The sequence below is a fragment of the Hypanus sabinus genome, chromosome 20 (assembly GCF_030144855.1).
Source record: "Hypanus sabinus isolate sHypSab1 chromosome 20, sHypSab1.hap1, whole genome shotgun sequence".
In the NCBI taxonomy this organism is placed as follows: Eukaryota; Metazoa; Chordata; class Chondrichthyes; order Myliobatiformes; family Dasyatidae; genus Hypanus; species Hypanus sabinus.
This window is the reverse complement of record NC_082725.1, coordinates 19,130,382-19,155,437: the sequence shown is the minus strand read 5'-3', so window position 1 is coordinate 19,155,437 and position 25,056 is coordinate 19,130,382. Positions and strand designations below refer to the sequence as shown.

The following is a 25,056-nucleotide window of genomic DNA, read 5'->3' as shown; positions in this document are numbered from 1 at the left end:
GATTGATAAGTTCATGGTCTAAGGTAGAAGGAGTCAACTGTAGAAAGCCTAGCCCATTTACATTTCCAACTTGGTCCCCTCCTACATGTACACACTTAGTTCAACAGTCGTGGAGCATACGGATCCCTTCTTTGTAGAAGTGGTCCACAGCAGGGGTGATTGATAAGTTTGTGGCCTAAGGTAGAAGGAGATGAGTTACTAACATCAAACTTGCTGCATTATCACTCAAAGAGTTGAACTGCACGTAACAACAGCATCTTGGACCTCCAGGTGGTCCACAGCATGGGGTGATTGATAAATTCATGGCCCAAGGTAGAAGGAGATGAGTTATACAGCTCTCATTACATGCACGTGCAGGTCAACTCTTTGACTGAAAATGCAGAAAGTTTGCAGTCAATCACCCACGTTGTGGACCACTTCTGGAGGTCCAAGACGCCGACTTCTACAAAGAAGGGATCTGTATGCTCCACGACTGCTGGACTACGTGTGTAAATGTAGGAAAACTAAATGTGCTAGGTTTTCTAAAATTGTCTCCTTTTACCTTAGGCCACAAACTTAACAATCACTCCTCGTATGTGTACAGAGGATTCCGGTTAATTGGGGCAGCTGCTATTTAGGACAACTCTGAAAGAGTAAAAATTAATTGAAAAAATAGCTGGGATCCCTTCGTTTACTCAGTACACCCTACCATTTAATTGGAATAGGAGGCTTTTGCTGAACAGATTCTAACTGGCATCAGATGCATAAAATTGTGTGGCCATTAAACACTACAACATGTTTAGAGTGAACATTTTTTTAAAACAGCATCAGTTGCTTGTGCCTGCATTTTATTTTTAGAAGTGATTTTTGTCACTAATAGCTGGTGAGAAACAAGCAGTAAGTCAATTCTGAGCTGTTTTGCTCACTGCAATTTCAAGCATTCAGGCTTGGAGATGCCAGAGATGGCCAGGAGTGAAAATGAAACAATTTTACTACTTCAACAAGTTAGGATCTATGAAGAATTTGAATGTATCAGCAATCATCTTGAAATTTACAATGAAAATGAACATTTGGAGGATACAATCATTGATAGCATTATATGAAAGCAGTACATGATCTACACTAGGTTCCTGCACTGATTTTGTTCATTTACAATCAAAAGAGTGTGTAAATTGGATGAACTCCTCCATTGATAACTATTAGGAACTAATACACCATGTAATAGTAGTTTTGATCGTGTTCTAAGTTGTTCTATACTTCATTTAAATGCATAATTTGTTACTCAGTTAAACAGCAGTTTGTCTTTTTTACAAAAATCAGGAAATCTACAAATGCTGAAAATCAAAATAATACACACAAAATACCGGAGGAACTCAGAAGGCCAGGCAGCATCTATGGAAAAGAGTACCATCAACATTTCGGGCTATGACCCTTCATCAGGAAAAAAGAGATCAATTGTCAAAGTAAGAATGGCGGGGGAGGAGAGGAAGAGGTACAAGGGGGTGATAGGTGAAACCGGGAGAGGGGGAGGAGTGAAGTAAAGAGCTCAGAAGTCCACTGGTGAAAGAGATTAAGAGGTGGAAAAGGGGAAATCTGATAGGAGAGGACAGAGTGCCAAGGGAGAAGGGGGAGGGGAGGAGCACCAGAGGGAGGTGTTGGGCAGGTGAGGAGATAAATTTGAGGGATGGAAATGGGAATGGGGAATGGTGAAGGAGTGAGGTGGGGGCAATTACTAGAGGTTCAAGAAATTGATGTTCATTTGAAGTTGGAGGGCAGCAGAGATCACAGTGGGAGAGGGTTTTATAACTTTTTTAACTATTTCCATGAAACTTTAGCTAATGCGTTAACTTCTTGTGTTTCACATTTGAAGGATAAGCAGATCAATTAAATTTTTAAAAAAGATTCCTGAAGAGGTATGGCTATTGACTGAAATTTGGATGAGATTCAAATCACAGGCATGGCTTTGGACTATAATTAAAATATTTTAATGTAAGTATGTTTGTTAATACAATAACAAACACTGTAAAATTGGGATTTAAAATCTGGAGCCAATTTATCTGAGTATACTCAAGAAAGAAAAGTTAAATCTAGAAAATATGTTTACATTTCGCACTTTGAATTCCCCTTTATGGCTGCACTTTGCCCTTGTCAGCAGCTTACTCGTTAAGATTTGTTTTCCCTTTTCAATAGGAGAAACTCTGCTGCGCACCCCCCCCCCCCCCACAACATTTTATGTGCGTTGTTTTGGATTTCCAGCATCTGCAGATTCTTATGTTTATTATTAAGTGGGGTGATTGATAAGTTCAGAGCCTAAGGTAGAAGGAGTCAATTTTAGAAAACCTAGCACATTTATTTTTCAACATAGTTCCCCCCACATTTACACACCTAGTCCAGCAGTCATGGAGCATACGGATCTTGGACCTCCCGAAAGTGTCTGCAGATGGGTGATTGTATGGTAGACGGAGATGAGTTATACAGCTCTCATTTCATTTACATGCAGTTCAACTCTGATTATGCAGAAAGTTTGAAGTTAGTAACTCATCTCCTTCTACCTTAGGCCACAAACTTATCAACCACCCCTCATATTTTCGTTTTGATGGTTTAAGTGGTAGGTGCTATAGAAATGTGGAATCACCAGAAAAGGTACAAACTAGAGTCAGCCCCAGTCGTTAAAAGTCAGTTGTTGGAACATTCCTAGACTTGAAGCAGAAGTTATGCAATTGGTCATCGTACAATCTTGAATATAGCAAATGCTTTGATACACCACCAAAACAAGGTAGGCATTATAAACAGGTAACAATCAACATTTAAGGGAGGTGGGGTGGAAGAGGAGTATTTGAAGAAGGTACAGTAATAGATAGATGGAAATGTGGACGTAGATATGGAGCTGACATAACGAATTTCACTCTAATCATTTCTTCAGCTCTCCGGAGAACCTCCTACAGTTGCGACGTCCCAGTGGGGTGCGAAGGGCGCCAGCTATCCCAGGTGATCCGAGGCGTCGAGCAATTAACCGGGAGCACGCCGCCTTGCCCCTAGCAGCCGGGTGCTGACGTGCTGAGGAGGGGCCGATCAGTCAGATCTACAGTGGCTGTTGTGTGACCTCCCTCCTCCCCTCAGCCGCTCTTGCACACACCGACATGCCGCCGACTCTCATCATGTTGCTACTGCATTCCGCCAGCAAACCGGCAGGCAGAAGCTTCTGTGCGTGAATTTACAATTGTTGCTGCCCCTCGCTTGTTTTCGCCCTCTCCTTGTTTACTGCGCTGCATAATGGCAGAAACTTCTAGTCGGTCCCCTTTTTCAATTTCGTGCGGAGGGAAAGGGGACCGTCAGCTCTTCTGATCGGGTTTGTGGGTGGTTGTGTTTTTTTTTTGTTTTTGTTGTTTTAATTACGCGGAGCTGCCCGTCCTCCTCCACTGCCCTGCTCCACCCCCAGCCTCACGTACCCATCCCCCGGGGACCGAGGAAGAGGGTCCGCGGGTACCATGCTTAAACTCGCCGCCTTTCACACCCACTACTGGCCGCTGGTGCGCTTCCTCGTACCCTTGGCCGTCACCAACATCGCGGTCGACCTCGGCGAACAGGTCAGTAAATTTATTTTTGTCCTCTCTCTCTCTCTCTCTCTCTCTCTCTCTCATACTTCTGCTGTGCGCTTTTAAGATGCGCAGCAAAATTAATGCCGCTGATTTGAGGGAGGAGAGATGTTCAGTGTAAAGTGGGGTGGTTAAGATCTATGTTCGTTTTTGAGGCGGTCGGGTGGTGTCGGGGGTGGGGTCCGGTGGCAGATGGGATGGTGACCGTGATCAGCTGTTCGCTCGCTGTCACCGGCCCTCTGGTCCGTGTGTGCGCGGCTGAAGCCAACCGGAGGCAGCCAACAGCCGCAGCACCGATTCCTCTTTGGTGTCTGCAATAATGAAAGGGATCCTGGAATCGTGTCTTACTGGGTGGGAGAGGGGGAAGGGACCACAAATGCGCTCGTTGCCGTAGTCTTGATCAAGGTGAGTGGATGCGAGGGATAGGAGGCATTGCCTGCCCTCCCTTCCACGAGCCAGTTATAGAGGACGGCACATCCCACAGTGCCCAGGCCTGCACTTCGTTTCCCTCAACTGACGAGAAGGTGGTGTGTGACCTTTCATTCGCGTTGTCCTCCTACTCAGGATTCCATTGCTTACCAGTCAACTTCCCATCGTTGCTCAGTGCTGATTTAACAGCTGTAATTAAGGGAAATGTTCAGATGGTTTCTAGAGATTTTTCCCTTGGTAGCATTAATCTCAAGGTTGATTATTGTCTCTCATGCTGGGAATGTCAGAAGAACAGAGTGATGCAGTTCTGAATGTGCACAGTGCAATGGGGTGCCCATGTTGACAAAATCCACAGCACAATTTGTCAAGAAAAAAAAAGTGCCTTGCTGCATATAAGGACAGTCTCTGTTAAATATTTCCATCTAATGAAAATGACCATGTAATTTTTGAGGTCATAGTTGTTTCTTGCTGTCTATACTTGTACCTATAATAGGTCTTTGCTGCATCTAACAACTCCGCCTGTTCTGTGTTGCTCTTCCGAGCATTGTGTGTACAGCAACACTTGCAGGCTGTCACTAACTCACCCTCTGGTTCAAAGTAACTTTTTATTATCTTATACAACCTTGAGATTCCTTTTCTTGCTGGCAATCACAATAGATACAAGAAACACAAGAGAGTCAATGAAAGATCACACTCAATAGGGCTGGTGTGAAACAATGTATTTCACTGTGTGTTTCAATATACAGTACATGTCATAGATGAATCTTGAGAATGTCCATTCTCAGCTTTGCATGTTGGCATTTGCTGGAAAAGTAGGTACACGTGGATGACATGTGAATACATGATATTCTGTGATATCCGAGTCCGTGTTATTTCTGGTTAATAATCTGTCAGTAATCAATTTAAAAGCACACATACATAAAAATGAGCACTTGGTGAGGTTAGCTCCATCTTCATGAACAATTGAGGTTTCTAAACTTTATCCACAGATCACTGTACTGTAGATCTATAGCTGTGGACTCCCTTTCGGTGACCCTGCAGTTCATGTTCTATGTAATATTTGTTTTCTTTTTTGATTTTTTGCATGATTTGTTCTTTTTATGCCAATTGGACGTTTTGGCTTTTCTGTGTCTTTTTTGTGTGAATTCTGTTGTTTTTCTTTGTTTTGTGGCTGCCTGCAAGAAAATGAATTGCAAGGTTGTATTTGGTACACATACTTTGATAATAGATGCATTTTGAACTTTGAAGATCCTTGATGCAGTTTATATCGCACACTTCAGCTCTAATTTAAAGTTTACTTTGCCTTTTACCATTTGTACATATTTGAAGTTCACATCACTGTACAAAACCTGTTTTTTTTCAGATATGGAACTGTACCCTCAAAATACCCTGATTAAAATTATTAATTTAATTGGAGATGCAGCATGGTAACCAGCCCTTCTGGCACAATGAGTCCAATTACACCTGTGTAACCAGGTAGCATCTGAACTGAACGTCTTTGGAATGTGGGAGGATACCAGATCGTTAAAAGGAAACCCATAGGGCACAGAGAATACGTGCAAACTCCTTACAGTGGTGGGTAATAAAGCCAGGTCACTTGCACTGTAATAACATGCTGCACGCTACCCTCTATGATTATGTCAACTCCATATCTATGTCCATGTTTCCATCTTTCTATTATCTTCTTCAAATACTCCTCTTTCATCACACTTCCCTTAACTATTGGTTATTACCTGTTTTTTTTCATGTCTGGTTTTGGAGGTGTATCAATGGATTTGCTATATTCAAGATGCTGTATATAATTTTGGAAATTAAGTTAAAATTATTTGCTCCAGTTGGCTAGCCAGGGACAATTGTATACTTTGTAGAAATAACCAGTAGTCTCAGCCAAAGAATCGGGATGCATGTATTTAAATTAAAATAGATGAGAACTGAGGCTTGCCTTTGTCCTGATCAGAGTACGTCCTAGTTTATTCTGATGTGGTCATTAAAAATGTAACTACTCTGGCTATGCCAAAGTCAGAGGTTGCGCTGCTGCTGTTCGGAGAAACACTGAGTCATTCAGGAGACATTGACAATAGTGCCTCTTTTAAAATCAACAGTGGTAAATGTCGGCAAAAATTGCAACCTTGGTACTCATGCACAGACATCAAGGATGTTTTGACATGAACTTTAATTGCAATTTTTAAACATTTTCCATATTCAGCAATATAAAAGGTTTCAAATAGATTATCTGTTGTTTTAACGTATAGGCATCTATTATATCACTGAATGGATTCTTTATGTTATTGTATGATGCACACAACATGTCATTTATTTAAAATATTGGCCTGTTTAACATTGCTGTGGCAGGAGGACAGGCACATAGTCAGTCTATCTAATACAATAATTATAGGGCTGTTTGAGTTCCTTGACAATAAAATAGTTCATATAGAATGTACTGCACAGAAATTGGTCATTGAGTCTGATAGATCTGCAACTATTTATGTTCTTCATGAGCTTCTCTTGCCGTCTTCCTTTCTTGTCTGTTTGCCTTTTGTTGTTTTTCTCCTCTTAGATTCCCTTTATATGCATCAATATAAATCATCCCTGCTATTTGCGGTAGCAAGTTCCATATTGTTCTAATCATTATCCAGCTTACAATGTAACTCCTGTTGCCCTTACTGTGTTTATTAGTGTTAATAGTATCCAATTCTGAGTTTTTTCATAAGTACACTTCCCAAGCTCTTCTCCTGAAAACACATTCATAATTCTTCTATCACAATATCCTTTTCCAAAGGAGCACCAGTCTGCACACATTTTTCTAATAGTTGTAATCTCTCTTTTATTTGCACTAGTACATTTACGATATTTTTGAATTTTTCACAAAGATCAGAACTGTGCACAGTTAGATGGATCTCATAGTTGACTGGGAATATTCCAAATGCCTGTCCTCAACGTCACTGAAGTGCCAATCTTTGCATTTGAAATACAGCAGATCACTAGCTATGCCAGATCTCTAAGTGATGTGAAGTATTCATATCTATTTCTAGCAGTGACACAGACAATGCTCAGTCCTGAGTGCAACCAATACATTTTTTTCTGTCGCCCTGCCTACAGAGTGATTAATATATGTGGGAAGTAAATCAAAGTTCAAAGTAAATTTATTATCAAAGTACATATCTGTCACCGTATACTATCCTGAGATTCATTTCTTTGGGGGCATTCACAGTAGGTGCAAGGATCCCAATCCCAACTGCTTACAAATAAACATGAACAAATAACAAATATGGAAAAGGAGACAAAATGAGCCAGGTGCAAAAAAAGTAATATAATAATAAATAAATAATATTGGAAACACAATTTGTAGATACTTGAAAGTGAATCTATAGATCATGGAATCAGTTCAGTGTTAAGGTGAGTGAAGTTATCCAAGCTGGTTCAGGAGACTAATGGTTCAAAGATGTTAACTGTTCTTGAACCTAGTTATACATCTTTCCTGATGGCAGCAGTAAGAGGAGAGCATGGATTGGATGGTGGGCCATGAATGATGGATACTTGAATCATTAAAACTGTGACATTTATGAAGAATTATTTCCTCATGAAAGAATGATTAATCTGGACTGAACCTCCAGCCACAGTAGTGGTGATGAGGGCCATGAAGTCATATCCAAGGCTTTTCTATGAGAACTGGGTAAGGTAGTGGGTTTTGGCTAAAGTAAAAGGATCACATATGGTCACTCATTGGGATTAATTGCATTGTGATCTGATTTGTTTTATGTTATTTTTCGAAGATTTTGAGATCAATGTTTCTGTGAAGCTCACAGGAAACAAGTTAGATAGCTTTACACACACAAAATTTTGGCTGAAAGAAGATTATAGCTGTGAGTTTAACATCCAAGGATATACACTGTATTGAAAAGACAGGCAGGTAGAGGGGCTGGCATGGCACTGTTGGTTAAGAATGAAATCAGATCATTAGAAAGATGGGACGTAGGGTTAGATGGTGTTGAATTATTATGGATAGAGCTAAGGAAATGCAGGAGTAAAAAGACTGATTGGAGTTGTATACAGATCCCCAATCAGCAGTAAGGATGTGGTCTACAAATTACTGTGAGAGATAGAAATGCATGCCAAAGGGGCAATGTTCAAATAGCCATGGGGGACTTCAATATGCAGGTAGATTGGGAAAATCGGATTGGTGCTGGATCCCAAGGGGGGAATTTCCAGAGTGCCTGCAAAATGGTTTTTCAGAGCAGCTCGTGGTTGAGTCACTGTGGGATCAGTTGTTCTAGATTGCGTGTTATGTAATGAACCAGAATTGATTAGAGAGCTTAAGGTAAAGGAACCTTTAGGAGAAAGTGATCATAATCTGATCAAATTCACCCTGAAATTTGATGAGGAGAAGCTAAAGTTAGAAGTATCAGTATTACAGTGGAGTAAAGGGAATTACAGAGGCATGAGAGAGGAGCTGGTCAAAATTGATTAGAAAAGAGCGCCTGCAGAGCAGCAATGGCTGGAATTTCTGTAAGCAATTCAGTAGATGCAGGATATATACATCCCAAAGAGGAAGAAGTATTCTAAAGGTAAGATGACACAATCGTGGCTGACAAGAGAAGTCAAAGCTGACATAAAAACCAAAGGGAGGCCATTTGATAGAGCAAAAGGTAGTGGAAGTTAGAGGATTGGGAAGCCTTTAAAAAACAACAGGAGGCAGCCAAAATGTCATTAAGAAGGAAAAGATGGTATATGAAGGTAAGTATGCCAATAATATTAAAGAGGATACCAAAAGTGTCTTCAGATAAATGTAAAAGAGAGCTGAGAGTGGATATTGGACCGCTGGAAAATGATGCTGGAGAGGTTGTAATGGGTGACAAGGAAATGGCAGATGAACTGATGAAGTATTTGCATCAGTCTTTTCTGGCAGTATGCTGGAAGTTTGAAAGTGTTAGGAGGCAGAAGTGGGTGAAGTTGCCATTAGTAGGGAGAAGGTCTTTGGGAAACTCAAAGATATGAAGGTAGATAAGTCTTCTAGACTGGATGGTATACACCTCAGGGTTCTGAAAGAGATGACTGAAGAGATTGTGGAGGCATTGGTAGTGATCTTTCAAGAATCAATTGATACTGCTATGGTCCCAGTAGATGGGAAATAAGAAAGGAAGTTGCAGCCAGTTAGTCAGACGTTGATGGGTGGGAAGGTGTTGAAGTTGATTGTTAAGGATGTGGTTTTAGGTACTTGAAGGCATACAATAAAATAGGCCATGGTCAGTGTGATTTTCTCAAGGTAAAATCTTGCCTGACAAATCTGTTGGAATTCTTTGAAGAAATACTAAGTAGGGTAGACAAAGGAGGATCATTGAAAGTTGTGTACTTGGGTTTTCAGAAGGCCTTTGATAAGGTACCATGCATGAGGCTGCTTAACAAGCTATGAGCCCATGGTGTTACAGGAAAGATTTTTGCATTGGTAAAGCAGTGGCTGATTGGCAGGAAGCAAAGCGTGGGAATAAATGGAGCCTTTTCTTGTTGACTGCTGGTGACCAGTGGTATTCTACAGGGGTGTGTGTTAGGACCGCTTCTTTTTCCGTTATATGTTAAAGACTTGGATGATGGCTTTGTGGCAAGGTTTGTAGACAATACGAATATAGGTGGAGGGGCAAGTAGTTTTGAAGAAATAGAGAGGCTACAAAAGAACTTAGGTTGATCAGGAGAATGGGTAAATGATGACAGATGGAATACAGTGTCAGGAAGTGTACAGTCATACTTTTTGGTAGAAGAAATAAAAGGGTACACTATTTTGTAAATGGAGAGAGAATTCAAAAATCTGGTGCAAAGGGTCTAGGGAGTCCTTGTGTGGATTCCATAAAGGTTAATTTTCAGGTTGAGTCCATGGTGAGGAAAGCAAATGCAATGTTAGCACTCATTTCAAGAGAACTAGAATATAAAAGCAAGGTGAGGCCTCACTTGGAGTATTTTGAGCAGTTTTGGGCTCCTTATCCAAGGACGGATGTGCTGACGTTAGAGTTCAAAGGAGTTTCACCGAAATGATTCCAGAATTGAAAGGCTTATCATGTGAGGAGCATTTGATGGCTCACAATCTCTACTCACTGGAATTCAGAAGGATAAGGGGTGACCTCATTGAAACCTATTGAATTATGAAAGGCCTGGTAGAGTGGATGTGGAGAAGTTGTTACCTATGCTGGGTGAGTCTGAGACCAGAGGATACAGCCTCAAATTAGAGGACCTTCCTTTTAGAATGGAGATGAGGAGGAATTTCTTGAGCCAGAGAGTGGTTTATCTGTAGAATTGATTGCCTCAAGCAGCTGTGGAAGTCAACTCATTGGGTATATTTAAGGCAGAGGTTGATAGATTATTGATTAGGTAGGGCATGAAGGGATACAGGGAGAAGGCAAAAAATCGGGGCTGAGAGGAAAATTGGATCAGCCATTATGAAATGGCAGAGAAAACTTGATGGGCAAATGGCCTATTCTGCTCCTATATCAGAATCAGACTTTAATCGCCAAGTACCTGTACACATACAAGGAATTTACTTCCAGCAGATGTTGTCTCTCTGCTCATAACAATAATAATGATAAATATAAATGAAAATATAGATTATACATACAAGTAGTGCAACCAAGTAATAGTTAGCCGACAGTTAACCGGCAGTTAACTGTTCAGCAAAGTGACCGCAGTAGGGAAAAAACTTCTCCAGTGCCTATTAGTCTTAGTCTGGAGGGATCTGATGCGCCTACCAGACGGAAGCAGTTCAAACAGTCCATGCGCAGGATGGAAGGAGTCCTTTATGATGTTCCCCACCCTCTTCTTCAACCTGGAAGAGTACAGGTCCACAATAGAGGGCAGGGAGGCTCCAATGATGCGCTCGGCAGTCCTCACTGTGCGCTGTAGTCTGGTTCTATCCTGCTTGGTGGCAGCTCCAAACCACACAGTGATGGAGGTGCACAGGACAGACTCAATGACTGCAGTGTAGAACTGCAGCAGCAATTCCTGAGGCAGACCATATTTCCTCAAGAGCCGCAGGAAGTACATCCGCTGCTGGGCCTTCTTCAGGATGGAGTTGATGTTCAGCTCCCACTTCAGATCCTGAGAGATGGTGGTTCCCAGGAACCAGTGGACACAGGGCTGCCGAGGACTGTGAGGAGGGACATAACTATATCCTATAGTTTTAAACCCACTGCATTTCTGTGAAACATTCTGGTAATATCACTCACTGTAATCTTTGCAGTTGCTTAGTAGTTTTGAGAGAGGTTCATGCCTTTTTCACAACAATATGGAAGCTTGACACCATTTGTGTGCATTTAGCAAATGTTTGCCAAATTACAAAGTTTTCCCAAACCAGAAGCCCAGGATAAATCATGAGATTCAGTCTGCTGGGAGCTAGATCTGTGTATTGAAGGCCTGAATCCTACAAGAAGTCCAGATATAACTTCGGGAAGGCAATTCTGAGAGTGAAAAGCCAATTCTGTGTGAAATTAAATGCACAATCTGATGCACAATAGCTGTGGCAGGGTTTACATGGCGTGACTTTTTAGAAAGCAGGGCCTAACAGCTTCAACAGCAGTGACACTTCACTCTCCTACAAGCTGACCCTCTTATGCATGCTTTATAAGGGAGAATAAATGACACCACATCTGTGTGAATCCCCACAGCATCTGGCAAACCTGTGATTTCTGTCTCAGAGGTTAATGTTCCCAGCATCCTTCAAGAGGGTGAACTTTCGCAAGGCCTCAGGCCCTGATGTACCAGGCAAGGTACTGAAAAGCTCTGCCAGCCAACTTTCTGGAGTATTCAAGGCCATCGTCAACTGCTCACTGCTGTGTTCTGAGGTTCTCACCAGCTTCAAAAGGTGAAGCAATCATAAATCTGCCTCAATGACCATTGTCTAGTAGCACTCATATCCACTGTAAATAAAGTGCATCAAGAGGTTAGTTATGGGTAGAATGAACTCCTGCCTCAGCTGCATTCTCATTGGCTCTCCACTCAGCTCTGGGTGCAACAGCAAAACATACATCAGGCTGCTGTTTATTGATTACAGCACAATGTTCAATGACGTCTTCCTCTCAGTACTAGTCACCAAGCTTAAAAACCTGGGTCTTTGTAACTCCCTCTGCAAATGAATTCTTCTCTTGCTTATCAGGAGACCACAATCAATGTGGATCGGTAGTGACATTTCCTTGCTGATAATCAATGTAGGAGCATTTAAAAGATGCATGCTTAGCCCACTGTGCTTCTCCCTCTACACTTATGACTGTGTTGGTAAGCACAGGTCAAACGCTATTTATTGTTCGCAGATGACACTACTGTTGTTGGTAAAATCTCAGATGGTAATGAGGAGGAATACAGGAATGAGATAGATTGGCTTGTTGAGAAGTGTTGCACTCAATCAGCAAGACCATGGAATTAATTTTGGATTTCAGAAAGGGGAAGGGAGAACATGAAGGGTTAGCAGTGGAAAGAGTGAGCAGTTTTAAGTTCCCAGGTGTCAACATCTCAGAGGATTTCGTCCAGGCCCAGCACATTGATGCAATCAGGAAGAAGGCATGCAAGTGGAAATTTGGTGTCACCAAAGACCCTTGCAAATTTTTATAGATGTACAATGGGGAGCATCCTGACTGATCGCATCATGGCCTGGCATGGAGGCTTCAGTGCATAGGATTGCAAGCTGTCAAGGACATCTTCAAGAGGCGATGGCTAGGAAGGCGACTTCCATCATCAGGGAACCCTCAGCATCCAGGGCATGTCCTCTTCTTGTTACTGCTATTGGGAAAGTGATACAGCAGCCTGAAGATCCAAAATCAACAATTCAGAAATGGCCTCTTTCCCCCACTGATAAGATTTCTGAATGGTCAATGAGTACTACCTCGGTATTCCTTTTATTTCCCAATTTTTTTTAATTTAGCAATTTATAGTAATTTGATATTTTTGAAATGAACTGCAGCAGCAGAAAAATACATTTCATGTTATATAAAACAGTGAAAATAAACTTGGCTTTTGACTTTGATTCCCGTTGTGGTCCCCATGGCCGAATGTTGCAATCCTTTAATTTAAATCTAGTAAATTTGCACTGAGGCATAAAAATGGTAAATCCACAGTGAATCAGTTTCTGTTTCTTGCCTGAATGCTAATTCTGTTAAAACCTTCATTTTAATGTCTACACCAAGAGCTTGCACTGGATGATGAGGTATGACCTCACAACAGACAAAAACGAGAGAATCTGCAGATGCTGGAAATCCAAGCAACACACACAAAATCCTGGAGGAACTCAGCAGGCCAGGCAGCATCTGTGAGGGAAAAAAAAAGTACAGTTGACGTTTCATGCTGAGACCCTTCAACAGGACCTACGTCACATCAGGAGGGTCTCGGCATGAAATGTCGACTGTACTTTTTTTCCATAGAAACTGCCTGGTCTGCTGAGTTTCTCCAGCACTTTGTGTATGTTACCTCAACAGTATTCCTCCACAGTCTAAATGAAAGTGGAACAAAATCAGTGTTTTGCTGAACTTTAAACGATTGTGCAATTACCAGTCATGGCATATGTGTTATTAACATTTGGATAGGATATAAATTATTAAAAACAATCAGCTCATGTCACAGCTAACAGAGTGTAATCATGCTTGGAGAATTGATTATTAAAACAAACAATATAAATTGGTTGTTTGTTTACTGTAAGGTGCTAGTCAGTAACATTTTGCAGACCCAGGACATGTTTTTGTGAGGTTGTGAAAGTTAATCAAAGTTAAATATTTTTTTAATCCATAGGAAGAAAGTTGGCTTAAGAATTCTTTCAGGTGCTTTACAAACCATGCTTCCACTCTTTTTCCTCATGGCATTTGGGCACAACTAACATAATTAGCACATATTGATGAATTTCCCTTGAGAAGGTGTGCTGCAGCCATGAACTGCAGCAGTCTTGGTGATGGAAGTGCTTTAGAAAAAACCCTGACAGTGTAGTGTGATAATGAGTTTCAGGATTTGAGCTAGTCGTAATTAAGGAGTTTGAGGATAATTGAGTTATTTGGAAAGGAAGTAGAGATTGTGGAGCTTCTATGCTTACTATTCAAAGCTCAAAGTAAATTTACAATCAAAATATGTGTGTATCACCAAATATAACCGAAGATTAATTTTCTTGTGGGCATTCACAGTGTGTACTAGAAACAGTAGAATCAATGAAAGACCTTCTCCCTCCCACCCCCCACCAAACGGGATGGACAAACACTATACAAATACAGAAAATAAAAGATAGTAATAAATAAGAAATTTTAAATAATTTATAATAAATAAGAAACTTTTGGCTTGTATAGGAGAGTGAGGAAATCTTCAATCGGAGTTACAGGGAAGTAGTCGCCCCCAAGTTGCAGGAGGCAGGAAGCTGGGTGACTGCCAAGAGAAGAAATGGATAGGCGAGTGTGCAGTTGGCGCAAAGCACCATCTCATCAATAATAAATATACTGTATTGGATACTGTTGTGGGGGGTGACCTCCCAGGGGGATGCCACAGAGACCAGGTTACTGGCACTGAGCATGGGTCCGTGGTGCAGAAGGGAAAGAGGGAGAAGAGGGGAGCGAAAGTGATAGGGGACTCGGTGGTTGGGGGAACAGACAGGAGATTCTGTGGACATCAATGGGACACCCGAATGGTATGTTGTCTCCCAGGTGCCAGGGTCAGGCATCTTCCATTCACAGCATTTTGGAGGGGGAGGTAGAGCAGCCAGATGTCTTGGTACATGTTGATACTAGTGACAAAAGAAGGAAAAGCATAGAGGTCCTGAAAAGAGAATTTAAAGAGCTAGGCAGAAAACTGAGAAGTGGAACCTCCATGATAGTAATTTATGAATTGCTGCCTGGGCCACACACTAGTGAGTGTAGAAACAGGATGATTTGGCAGACAAATGCATGTCTGAGAAGGTGGTACAGGAGGTAGGGCATCAGGCTCTTGGATCATTGGGATCACTTTCTGCCGGAGGTATGATCTGTACAAAACTGATGCGTTGCCACACATGTGGCTGCTTACCAAGTTGAGAGCTCATGGCATTACAGGTAAGTTACTGGTGTGGTTAGGGCATTGGCTGATCGGTAGGAGGCAGCGAGTGGGAATAAACTGGTTGGCTGCCAGTGACTAGTGGTGTTCTACAGGGGTTGGTGTTGGGACCGCTTCTTTTTATGCTGTATATCAATGGTTTAGATGATGGAATAGATAGCTTTGTTGCCAGATTTTCAGATAATACGAAGATTGTTGGAGGGCAGGTAGTGTTGAGGAAACAAGTAGGCTGCAGAAAGGCTTTGATAGATTAGGAGAATGGGCAAGAAAGTGGCAAATGAAATACAATGTTGGAAAATGCATGGTCATCCACTTCGGTAGTAGAAATAAATACACAGATTATTTCCTAAACAGGGAGGAAATCCAAAAAATCTGAGATGCAAAGGACTTGGGAGTCTTTTTGCAGAACATGCTAAAGGTTAACTTGCAGGAAGAGTCGGTGTTGAGGAGGGCAAATGCAGTGCTAGCATTAATTTCAAGAGTCTAGAATACAAGAGCAGGGATGTGATGCTGAGGCTTTTTAAGGCACTGGTGAGGCCTCATCTTGAGTATTGTGTACAGTTTGGGGCTCCTCTTTTAAGAGGATATGTGCTGACATTGGAGAGAGTTCAGAGGAGGTTCACAAGGATGATACCAGGAATGAAAGGGTTATCATACAAGGAACGTTTGATAGCTCTGGTTTTGCACTCGCTCGAATTTGGAAGGATGTGGGAGGATCTCATTGAAACCTTTTGAATGTTGAAAGGCCTAGACTTGGTAGATGTGAAAAGGATGTTTCCCATGGTGAGAGAGTCTGGTGCAAGAGGGCACAGCCTTAGGATAGAGGGGTGTCCATTTAAAACAGAGAAGCAGAGAAATTTCTTTAGTCAAAGGGTGGTGAATTTGTGGAATTCGTTGCTGCAGGTGGCTGTGGAGGCCAGGTCATTGAGTATATTTAAGGCAGAGCCTGATAAGTTCTTGATTGGCCACATCAGGAGAAGGTCGGGAGTGGGACTGAGGAGGGAAAGCAAAAAGATCTCCCATGATTGAATGGTGAGCAGACTCAATGGGCCAGATGGCCTAATTCTGCTCTTTTGTCTTACTGTCTTGTGAAATAAATATCAAGAACATGAGATGAAGTGTCCTTGAAAATGAGTGCCTAGGTTGAGGGACAGCTCAGTGATGGTGCAAGTGAAGTTATCCCCTCTGGTTCAATAGCCTGATCGTTGAGGGGTTATAATTGTCCCTGAACCTGGTAGTGTGAGTCCTGAGGCTCCTGCACCACCTTCCTGATGGCAGCAGCAGAAGAAAGCATGGCCTGGATGGTGGGCATCCTTGACGATGGATGCTACTTTCCTGTGGGAGCACAATGGTAGGGAGGGCTTTACCTGTGATAGACTGGATCATATGCACTACATTTTGTTGGTGTTCCACAGCAGGCTGCGATGTGACCAATCAATAGACCCTCCACCACATATCTGTAGAAGTTTGTAAAAGTTTTAGAGGACATGCCAAATCTTTGCAAACATCTCAGAAAGTGGAGGCACTACTGCGCTCTCTTTGTATTGTCACTTTCATGCTGGACACAGTTCAGATCCAGAAATTTTAACACTGAGGAATTTATAGTTGCTGACTGTCATATTACTCTGGGTAATATAAGTCATAAGTTTGGGAATACATTGCTGAAGAAGCGTTAGCATGTTCTCACAGTGTTACTACACTCTGGTGGATGGGTTCAAAATTAAACAAGCTTTTGTACTGCTGTTACTCAATATCATGAGTAACTGTCGGAACTGCCCTCATCCAAGCAAATAGACTAAGTTTTAAATACAAGATTTTCTGCAGCTGCTAGAACTGCAGCATAATACAGAGGAACTCAGCAGGTCAGGCAGCAGCTATGGAAAGGAATAAAGATGTTTTGGTTGAAACCCTGCATCAGAACATCAGTAAGTCAGAATCAATTGTCCTTCATTGTGCTGCTGACTTGGACGTTGAAGAGGCTTTGGGTTAAAAAAGTGTGCCACTTGCCCGAGTACCTCTGTGGCCTTGCCCATTTAGAAATGCATTGAGATGACTTGTCTGATTAAGTTTGTGATCAGTAGTAAACCAAAAAGAAAGCATTGCTAGTGGAATATGTGGGCTAGTTAATTTTGGGATGTGCAATTACCTGGCATTTGTATAATGCGTTTAGTATTTGTCACATATCTGCACAAGCTTAAGTATTCCTCAGATTATGTTACATGTAAGTGTGGAATGATTTCCTATTTGAGGGAATATAAATGAAACTGAACATGACACAATCTTCAGCAAACCTCTGCACTTCAGAACTGAAAATGGAGGGCTCATTCATGAAGTAGCTAAAAATGCTTGAACCCAGGCCACTGACCTGAGGAACTCCTATGTCAATGACCTGAAGATGTTATTTATTGATTTTGTTTAGAGATACAGCACAGTAACACTCCTTCGGCCCAACAAGCCAGCATTGCTCAGTTACACCCATATGGCTAATAAACCCAAGAACCTGTATGTCTTCTGAACATAGGAGGAAACCGAAGCACCTGGAGGGAACCCACATGTCATGGAGAGAACATACAAGCTCCTTACAGGCAATGGCGGAATTGAATCCAGGTCATTGGTACTGTAATAGCATTGTGTAAGCTATCATGCTGACCCTGAAGCTTCTTGATTTACTCTCAACCAATGCGGCCCTAGCAACGAGGTTTGGATTTGAACCATCATGTGCAGAGCACAGCAGATTAGCAATGCACTAAACTGGTAACAATGCAAATATTAAGAACGACAGTAGGGAAAGTTCTTGCCTATTGTTAGTAACTGCTGTGGTCAACTGAAGAGAACAGCTGGCCAATGAAAGTGACCTGTCCTTTTACTTCAACGTGCAAATGACCTAGTGACAAGTTGTGCTCATTGGCCTCCACATCTGCAATCCCTTTCTTTTATGCCGAATGGAGACTTTCCCCCTTGATTTCCCATTGCCATCAGAATTACTATGAATCCTTGGTATCAAATGCCATTTGGCTACTGAGGGCACTCACACTCATCCTTGGAGTTTAGTTCTTCTGTCATACCTGGGCCAAGATCTTAGCAAGGTCAGAACCCTAATGGAGTTGACTGATGGAAAGATGACAAAGTGTATAGTGGGCAGGTGATAGTTCAGCCGATGACACATTCCGTCTCTATACTGTATTTTAATAGTAGATTTATGATGCAGGTAAACAAATGCAAAATGCTGGAGGAACTTAGTAGTCGGGTCAGGAAGATGTTGCCTGACCTGCTGAGTTCCTCCAGTATTTTGCATGTGTTGCTCTGGATTTCCAGCATCTGCAGAATCTCTTGTGTCTGATGTGGCAGTTACTGCTTATTAAGTAAGAATTTTTCTGCATTTTATGAAAAAGATACCTACATTAGCAATTTTCCAGATACTTGTGTAGGTGCTGTTAGAGATGTAATGGAGACTAAATCAAACTGCAGCAGTCTGGATGATTTCCACATTACCTGGAATACTGATGGATGACTGAGTGGATATCTTTTTTTAATATGTGATGGCCACTGACTTTATAAAGACACTCTTGGATATGTGTGATATTCAGAGTCTTCCAGAAGCCATTGATGAACTAAGAGATCCACAATCCCCGATGGGCTAGATTGCTGGCATTTAGGTCTGGCGACCAATAAAAGTACACGAGGTCGAGGTATGACCTCTGAAAACCATCTGACATACGAAGTGGCTTTTCTGGCCCAGACTTGAATCACAGAAGGCTGCTCTACAGCTGTTGCATGGCTTGAATGCTATCACCTCTTACAAAATGAAGCCTAGCAACATACTTGATAACAAGGTTTTGCTCGCATTTGTACAAGTATTTGCAAGATTTCTCTTATGCTCACTTTAACCACATCTTCCTGAACTCCCAGAGTCTCCAGTGACATGAGATTTCAGTCTCTGAGGCCGAGTTAGATCATCCTTCAGGAGGGTGAACCCACAGAAAGCATTTGGCCCAGGTAGTGTATGTACCTAGCCGACTACTGAAGACCTCAGCTTGTCAACTAGCTGGAGTGTTTACTGACGTCTTTAGCTTCTTTCCTTGGCAATCTGAGGTACCTGCCTGCTCCAAGCAGGCTTCAGTTATACTAGTGTTCAAGAAGAATATGGTAACCTGCATCAATGACTGTCATCCAGTAGCACTTACATCCTCTGTGACAAAGTGCTTTGAGAAGTTGGTCATGAAACGTATCAACTTCTGTCTGAGAAATTACTTGAATCTACTCCAATTTACCTATCATTACAACAGGTCACCAGGGGAGGCTCTTCCCTCAGCCCTGGAACAGCTGAACAGTGGAAGTGCAAACATCAGGATGTTCCTCATTGACTACAGCTTTGCATTAAATACTATCATCCACTCAAAGCTAATCCAGGCCTTGCTATCTCCTTGTGCAACCAGATCCTTGATTTTCTCTCTTGCAGATCCCAGTCAGTTCGGGTTGGCAACATTTCCTCCACAATTACCATCAGCTTAGGTGCACCACATGGCTGTGCACTTATCCTTGCTCTACTTGCTTTACACTTATGACTGTGAAACTCCAGTGCCTGATGACACCACTCTGGTTGGCTGAATCCAAGCGGTGACGATTTGGCATGTTGGAGTCGTTTCAGAGCCTGTCCACCTAAACTGGGAGTGAAATTGGGTCGATCTAATTGGTGGGCTGATTTGGAAAGGTCAAGTGTGGGCCAGAGTGTGGCAGTGGGATCCAGGCCCAGAGTATATCACTGAAGCAGGCCTCAGGTCCTAGTGCTGGTGATGATCGAGTGTTTAGAACAATTTAAATGCCTACCCAGATAGACTGAAAGGTCAAGTTGTTGGAATCAAAGGCGCGGGTCGGGCCAATCCTGCTCACTCTTCCATGAAATTTACGCCTCTCTCTGTGGTGCTGAGGCTGTGAGACAGCTCTGAGCTCTGTGTAGCGAGCTTTGCAGCAATTTGTCCCACTGTGCTATGGGCCTGCTCTGGGCTTCATATCTAGGAACTCCATTTTGTTCTGAACGCTGTTGCTTGCTTTTATTGTTAGTAAGATTTGTGTGTATTTTTTTCTGTGTGCATTGGATGTTGATCTTTTAAAATGTGGTTCTTTTGGGTTCCTTGTTTTGTGGCTGCTTGGAAGCAGGCAAATCTCATATAATGTATAATTTATACATTGATAATAAATGTACTTTGAACTTTAGAGAGTCATTGAAAATCTGGCTGAACGATGCCTTGTTCAATGTCAACAAAAGCAAAGAGCTAATTAATGACTCCGGGGGAGGAAGCCATGAGCCAGTGCTGATTAAGGATCGGAGGTGGAGAAGGTCAGTAACTCCTTGGCATTGTTATCACTGAGTGTCTGCCCTTGGACCAGCATGCAAGTGCCATGGCAAAGAAGGCAGGGCAGTGCCACTTCTTTCTTAGAAAGGTTGTGTGGATTCGACATGTTATTTAAAAGTTTGACAAACTTCTGTACACGCACAGTGGAGAGTATCCTGACTGGTCGCATCGTGCCCTGGGATGGAGACACCAGTGCCCTGGAACAGAAAGGCCTACAGAAAGTAATGGATACAGCCCAGTCCATCATTGGAAAAGGCCTCCCTTTTTCTGTGGATGGGATAGGCTGCATCCAAGACTTCTTGTAAGCTTTTGAAAACAGGGAGTGATGCCACAAGAAAGCACCATCCATCAACAAGGGCCCCCACCATCTTGGCCATGCTCTCTTCTTGCTGCTGCTGTCAGGAAGGAAGTACAGGACAGGAGCCTTAGGCCCCACACCATCAGGTGCAGGAACAGTTATTTCCCTTCAACCACCAGGCCTCTGAACCAGTATGGATAACTTCACTCACCTCAACACTGAACTGATCCCACAACCTCTGAATCCACTTTCAAGGATTCTAGAAATTGTTCCCAATATTTATTTATTTATTCATTAATTTATTCTTTTTCTATTTGCACAATTTGTTGTCTGTTGGTTGTTTATCTGTCTTTGTGTGTAGTGTTTCATTGATTCTATTGTGTTTCTTTGCACTTACTGTGAATGCCCATAGGAATTATGAATCTCAGGGTAGCATATGGGTGATATTTACATACTTTGTTAATAAATTGACTTTGAACTTTTAGGTACCATTGTCTTGATGGTGCGAGGTCTCATCTGAATGGTAAGAATGACCAAGACAATTTTTACCAGCTCGGTTACATAGTCAGAGTCTTGACACTTAGTGTGATTTAGGGGCATTGTGGTCAAGGATAAATAATTCTCACGGTTCAAGAAAATGTTAATGATTAGATTGTTTTTTTAGCCTTGGAAGGTGGGTTGCAGTAGCAATTCCAAAGACCTAGTTTTGCAGGGGTCTGTTAATTATAAACTTAGGTGAGGAAGTACATTATAATGTCAGCAAATAAATAAACTTGCAAACACAACTGATAATAACAAGCGCAAGTATCACCTTAATCAAAATAAATGCAGGATAGTAAAAGGGACAGAAATGTGGCTAACGGATTTCAGTCTGCAGATTCTGAAAGATAGTGTACCATAAATCACAGTATTTTGAAAAGAATAAAGGGGCGCAGAGACCTGGTGTCCTTGCACGAAAATTATTGACAATGTAGCAAGTTGAGATGTGGTTAAAGCAAGAATATTGAAGAATGGAGTCTTCAAACATTAATTTTGTTAATATGGTTACAGAACAAAGATATTACAGAGTGTACTTTGCTAGTGGGGCTGCAAAAAGTGTTTCATGGACAATTTTAGATTCCACACATTATAGAATTGAAGACAAAATTTGGTTTTTAAGGTAAATTGGATGAATTAAGGTTCACCTGAAAACCAACCGGATGACTAATAAATATTTTCAAGATGAGAGGTTTTTGTAGAGGAAGATCTTTTCTGTCTGGTGGTGGGTCAACCAGTAGAGGTCCTAGATTCGAAATCATTAGCAAAAGATTCAGACGTAAAATGAAAAGGAAGTTTTTGGGGTGTGGATGAATATACCCCGTAAAGATTGTGGTGAATATAATTTTATAACTCAAGGTAGAAAGAGTTTGGATGAGTATTCTGGAAGATACAGGATTATGCACGATTGCACCTACAGAGGACCAGTTTAGATATGACAGCTGGAATTTCAGGTGCTTTTCTATAGCACTTAAGTAATGTGGACAGGAACATGCAAACACAGTACTCTCAACATTCACTCTTGAATGCCTCCCACTTATCAAGTACCTTTGCCAGAAAACAGCTTCTCCTAATCCACACTTGCCAAATCCTTTCTGGTACTATCAAAATCAGCCTCTCACCAATTTAGAAAATTAACTCTTGTGCAAGATCTCTCCTCCTCCATAATTGTCTTGAAACTAATGGCATATGATCACTAGATGCAAAGTGTTCCCTTACATAAACTTTTGTTATCTGTCCTGTCTCATTCACTCTTTGGAGATCTAGCATTGCACTCTCTCATTGGGACCTCTATTAAGAAAACTTCTCTGAACACACTTGACAAATTTTATCCCATCCAGCCTTTTACAGTGTGGGAATCCCAGTCGATATGTTGAAAGTTTAAAAATCACCTATTATTACAACCTTATGTTTCTTGCAACAGTCTACAATCTCTATAAATTTGTTCCTCTGATTCCCATGGACTGTTGAGTGGTCTATAAAATTGTATTAACATGGTGATCTTTTCCTTATTCCTCAGTTCCACCGTGTTGCCTCAGTAGGTAAGCTATCCAGTCTGCCCTGTCTGAGCACTGCTGTGACATTTTCCCTGACTAGTAATGCCACCCTCCCCTTTTGATATCTCCTACTCTGTCACGTCTAAAACAACAGAACCTTGGTACATTGAGCTGACAGTCTTACCCCTTCTACAATCAAGTCTCACTAATGGCTACAATATCGAAGTTCCACGTGCTGATCCATGCCCTGAGCTCATCTGCCTTTCATCCAATACTCCTTGCACTGAAGTAAACATAAATCAGAGCATTAATCTCAATCTTTCGATTCCTAACTTTGTATGTAGACTTAACAACATCTTTTCCCACAACCACTCCACGCTCTGCTCTGGCACTCTGGTTCCCATCCCTCTGAAACTCGAGTTCAAACCACCCCTTGCAGCACTAGCAAACCTTCCCACAAGGTTGTTAATCCCCCTCTAGTTCAGGTGCAAACTGTCCATTCTCTACAGGTCCCACAGTCCCTGGAAGAGAGCCCTATGATCTAAAAATCCCTCCCGCACCATCTCGTTTATCACTTGCTAAACTGTAGGATATTCTTAATTCTGGCCTCACTTGCACATGGCACAAGTATCAATCCTGAGTCACAACCCTGGAGGTCCCGTCCTTTAACTTGGCGCCCAACACTCTGAACTCACTTTGCAGGATCTCGTCACCCTTCCTACCCGTGTCATTGTTTTCTTGTATTTGAGCACCACAATCTCTGGCTGCTTAACCTCCCACTTAAGAGTGCTGAGGAGTTGACAGAGATGTTTCTGACCGTGGCACCCCAGATGCAGCATATTATTTGGGAATCCAGTTCTTGTCCACAGAATTTCTTGTCTCTTCCCCTACCAATGAACACCTTAACATACACGTCACCACTTCTCCACCTTTCCCTTCTGACCAACAGAGACATGATCACTATGGCTTCCCTTTCCTAGGTCAACCCTCCCCTCCCCCCCAACAGTATCCAAAGTGGTGCACCTGTCATTGAGGAGAACAGCCACAGGGATATGCTGAATTGTCTGCCTATCCCATTTCTCCCTCCTGACGCTCACCCAGTTATCGGTATCCTGAAACTTGGGTGTAACCACCTCCCTATATATTCTGTGGATCAATCCCCCAGCCTCCCAAATGATCTGGGAGGCCATCTAGGTCCAGCTCTAATTCCTTAACACAGTCTGAAAGAAGCTGCTGCTGGATGCACTTCTTGCAGGTGTAGTTGTCAGCGACATTGGAGATCTCCCTGACTTCACATTCTGCATTTCACAATCCTGCCTGGCACCCTTGCAGCTCTAAATGTACAATAAGAAAAGAAATGAGGAAAGACAGAAAAATGCGGAAGTCCACCTACAGCCTTCACTTCTCTCCTAATCTTCCATGCCAAAGACTGGACACCCCGATTCAACACTGACCCACTCACTCAATGGCCACTCTGCTTCAACCTAACTTCTTTTTATTGGCCTTGCTGAGTGCCGATTTATGCTCAGTCCAATGTATCCAGTGGAAATGTGATGTGCAGAATGTCCGGAATGCCCCCTCACTTTGAAATCTTTTTCCAACTCCACTATCCAACCTCTCCAAGGGAACTGTGGCATACAGTGTGTCCTGACTGCCTCAAATACCAAATTAATAATAAATTAATGTTATCATTTATGTAGAAAATGGAATTTGTGATTACAGTTGATTTTTCTACTAACAGGAAAATCTAGCCTGAGAAGTCAAAGCCAATATAATAGCCAAAGAGAGGGCATTTAATAGAGCAAAAAATTAGCTGGAAGTTGGAGGATTGGGAAGCTTTTAAAAACCAACAGAAGGCAGCTTAAAAAAAAGTCATGAAGAAGGTAAAGATGGAATACAAAATTAAGCTACCCAATAATATTAGGGTACCAAAAGTTTCTTCAGATAAATATTGTGAAATAAAGGTGAGACTGCATATTGGGCTGCTTGAAAACTGTATTGGAGAGGTAGTAATGGGTGAGAATGAAATGGCGGACAGACTGAATATGTAATTTGTGTCGGTCTTCACTGTGGAAGACTAATGGTAAGGCGGAAGTTCCAGATGTAAGGGGTGATGAAGTGTGTGAAGTTATCATTTCTAGAGAGAATGGTCTTGGGGAAACGGGAAACGGGTGGGCCAGATGGTGTACCCCAGAGTTCTGAACAAGGTGACTGAAGAGATTGAGGAGACATTAGTAATGATCTTTCAAAAATCACTAGATTCTGGAATGGTTCTGGAAGACTAGAAAATTGAAAACGTCACTCCACTCCACAGGAAGGGAGTGAAGAAGAAG

The 25,056-nt window shown here is 42.0% G+C and overlaps 1 protein-coding gene across 4 annotated transcripts in view; it reads left to right on the top strand.

Annotated features, from left to right (window-relative positions):
* Positions 1-2,800: 2,800 nt before the first annotated feature.
* LOC132378342 (progressive ankylosis protein homolog B-like) overlaps positions 2,801-25,056 on the top strand; it is a 137,593-nt gene continuing 115,337 nt past the window's right edge. Inside the window, exons 1-2 of one of the 4 annotated variants that reach the window (XM_059945174.1) lie at positions 2,803-3,566; positions 20,254-20,376. Coding sequence is in view for 2 of the 4 variants with exons in the window: in XM_059945173.1 (XP_059801156.1) it covers positions 3,468-3,566 (99 nt within the window). In the remaining 2 variants the exon portion in view is untranslated. Of the gene's footprint in view, positions 3,567-20,253; positions 20,377-25,056 lie in introns of all 4 variants that reach the window. The other 3 variants (XM_059945173.1, XM_059945175.1, XM_059945172.1) reach the window with 3 other exon arrangements.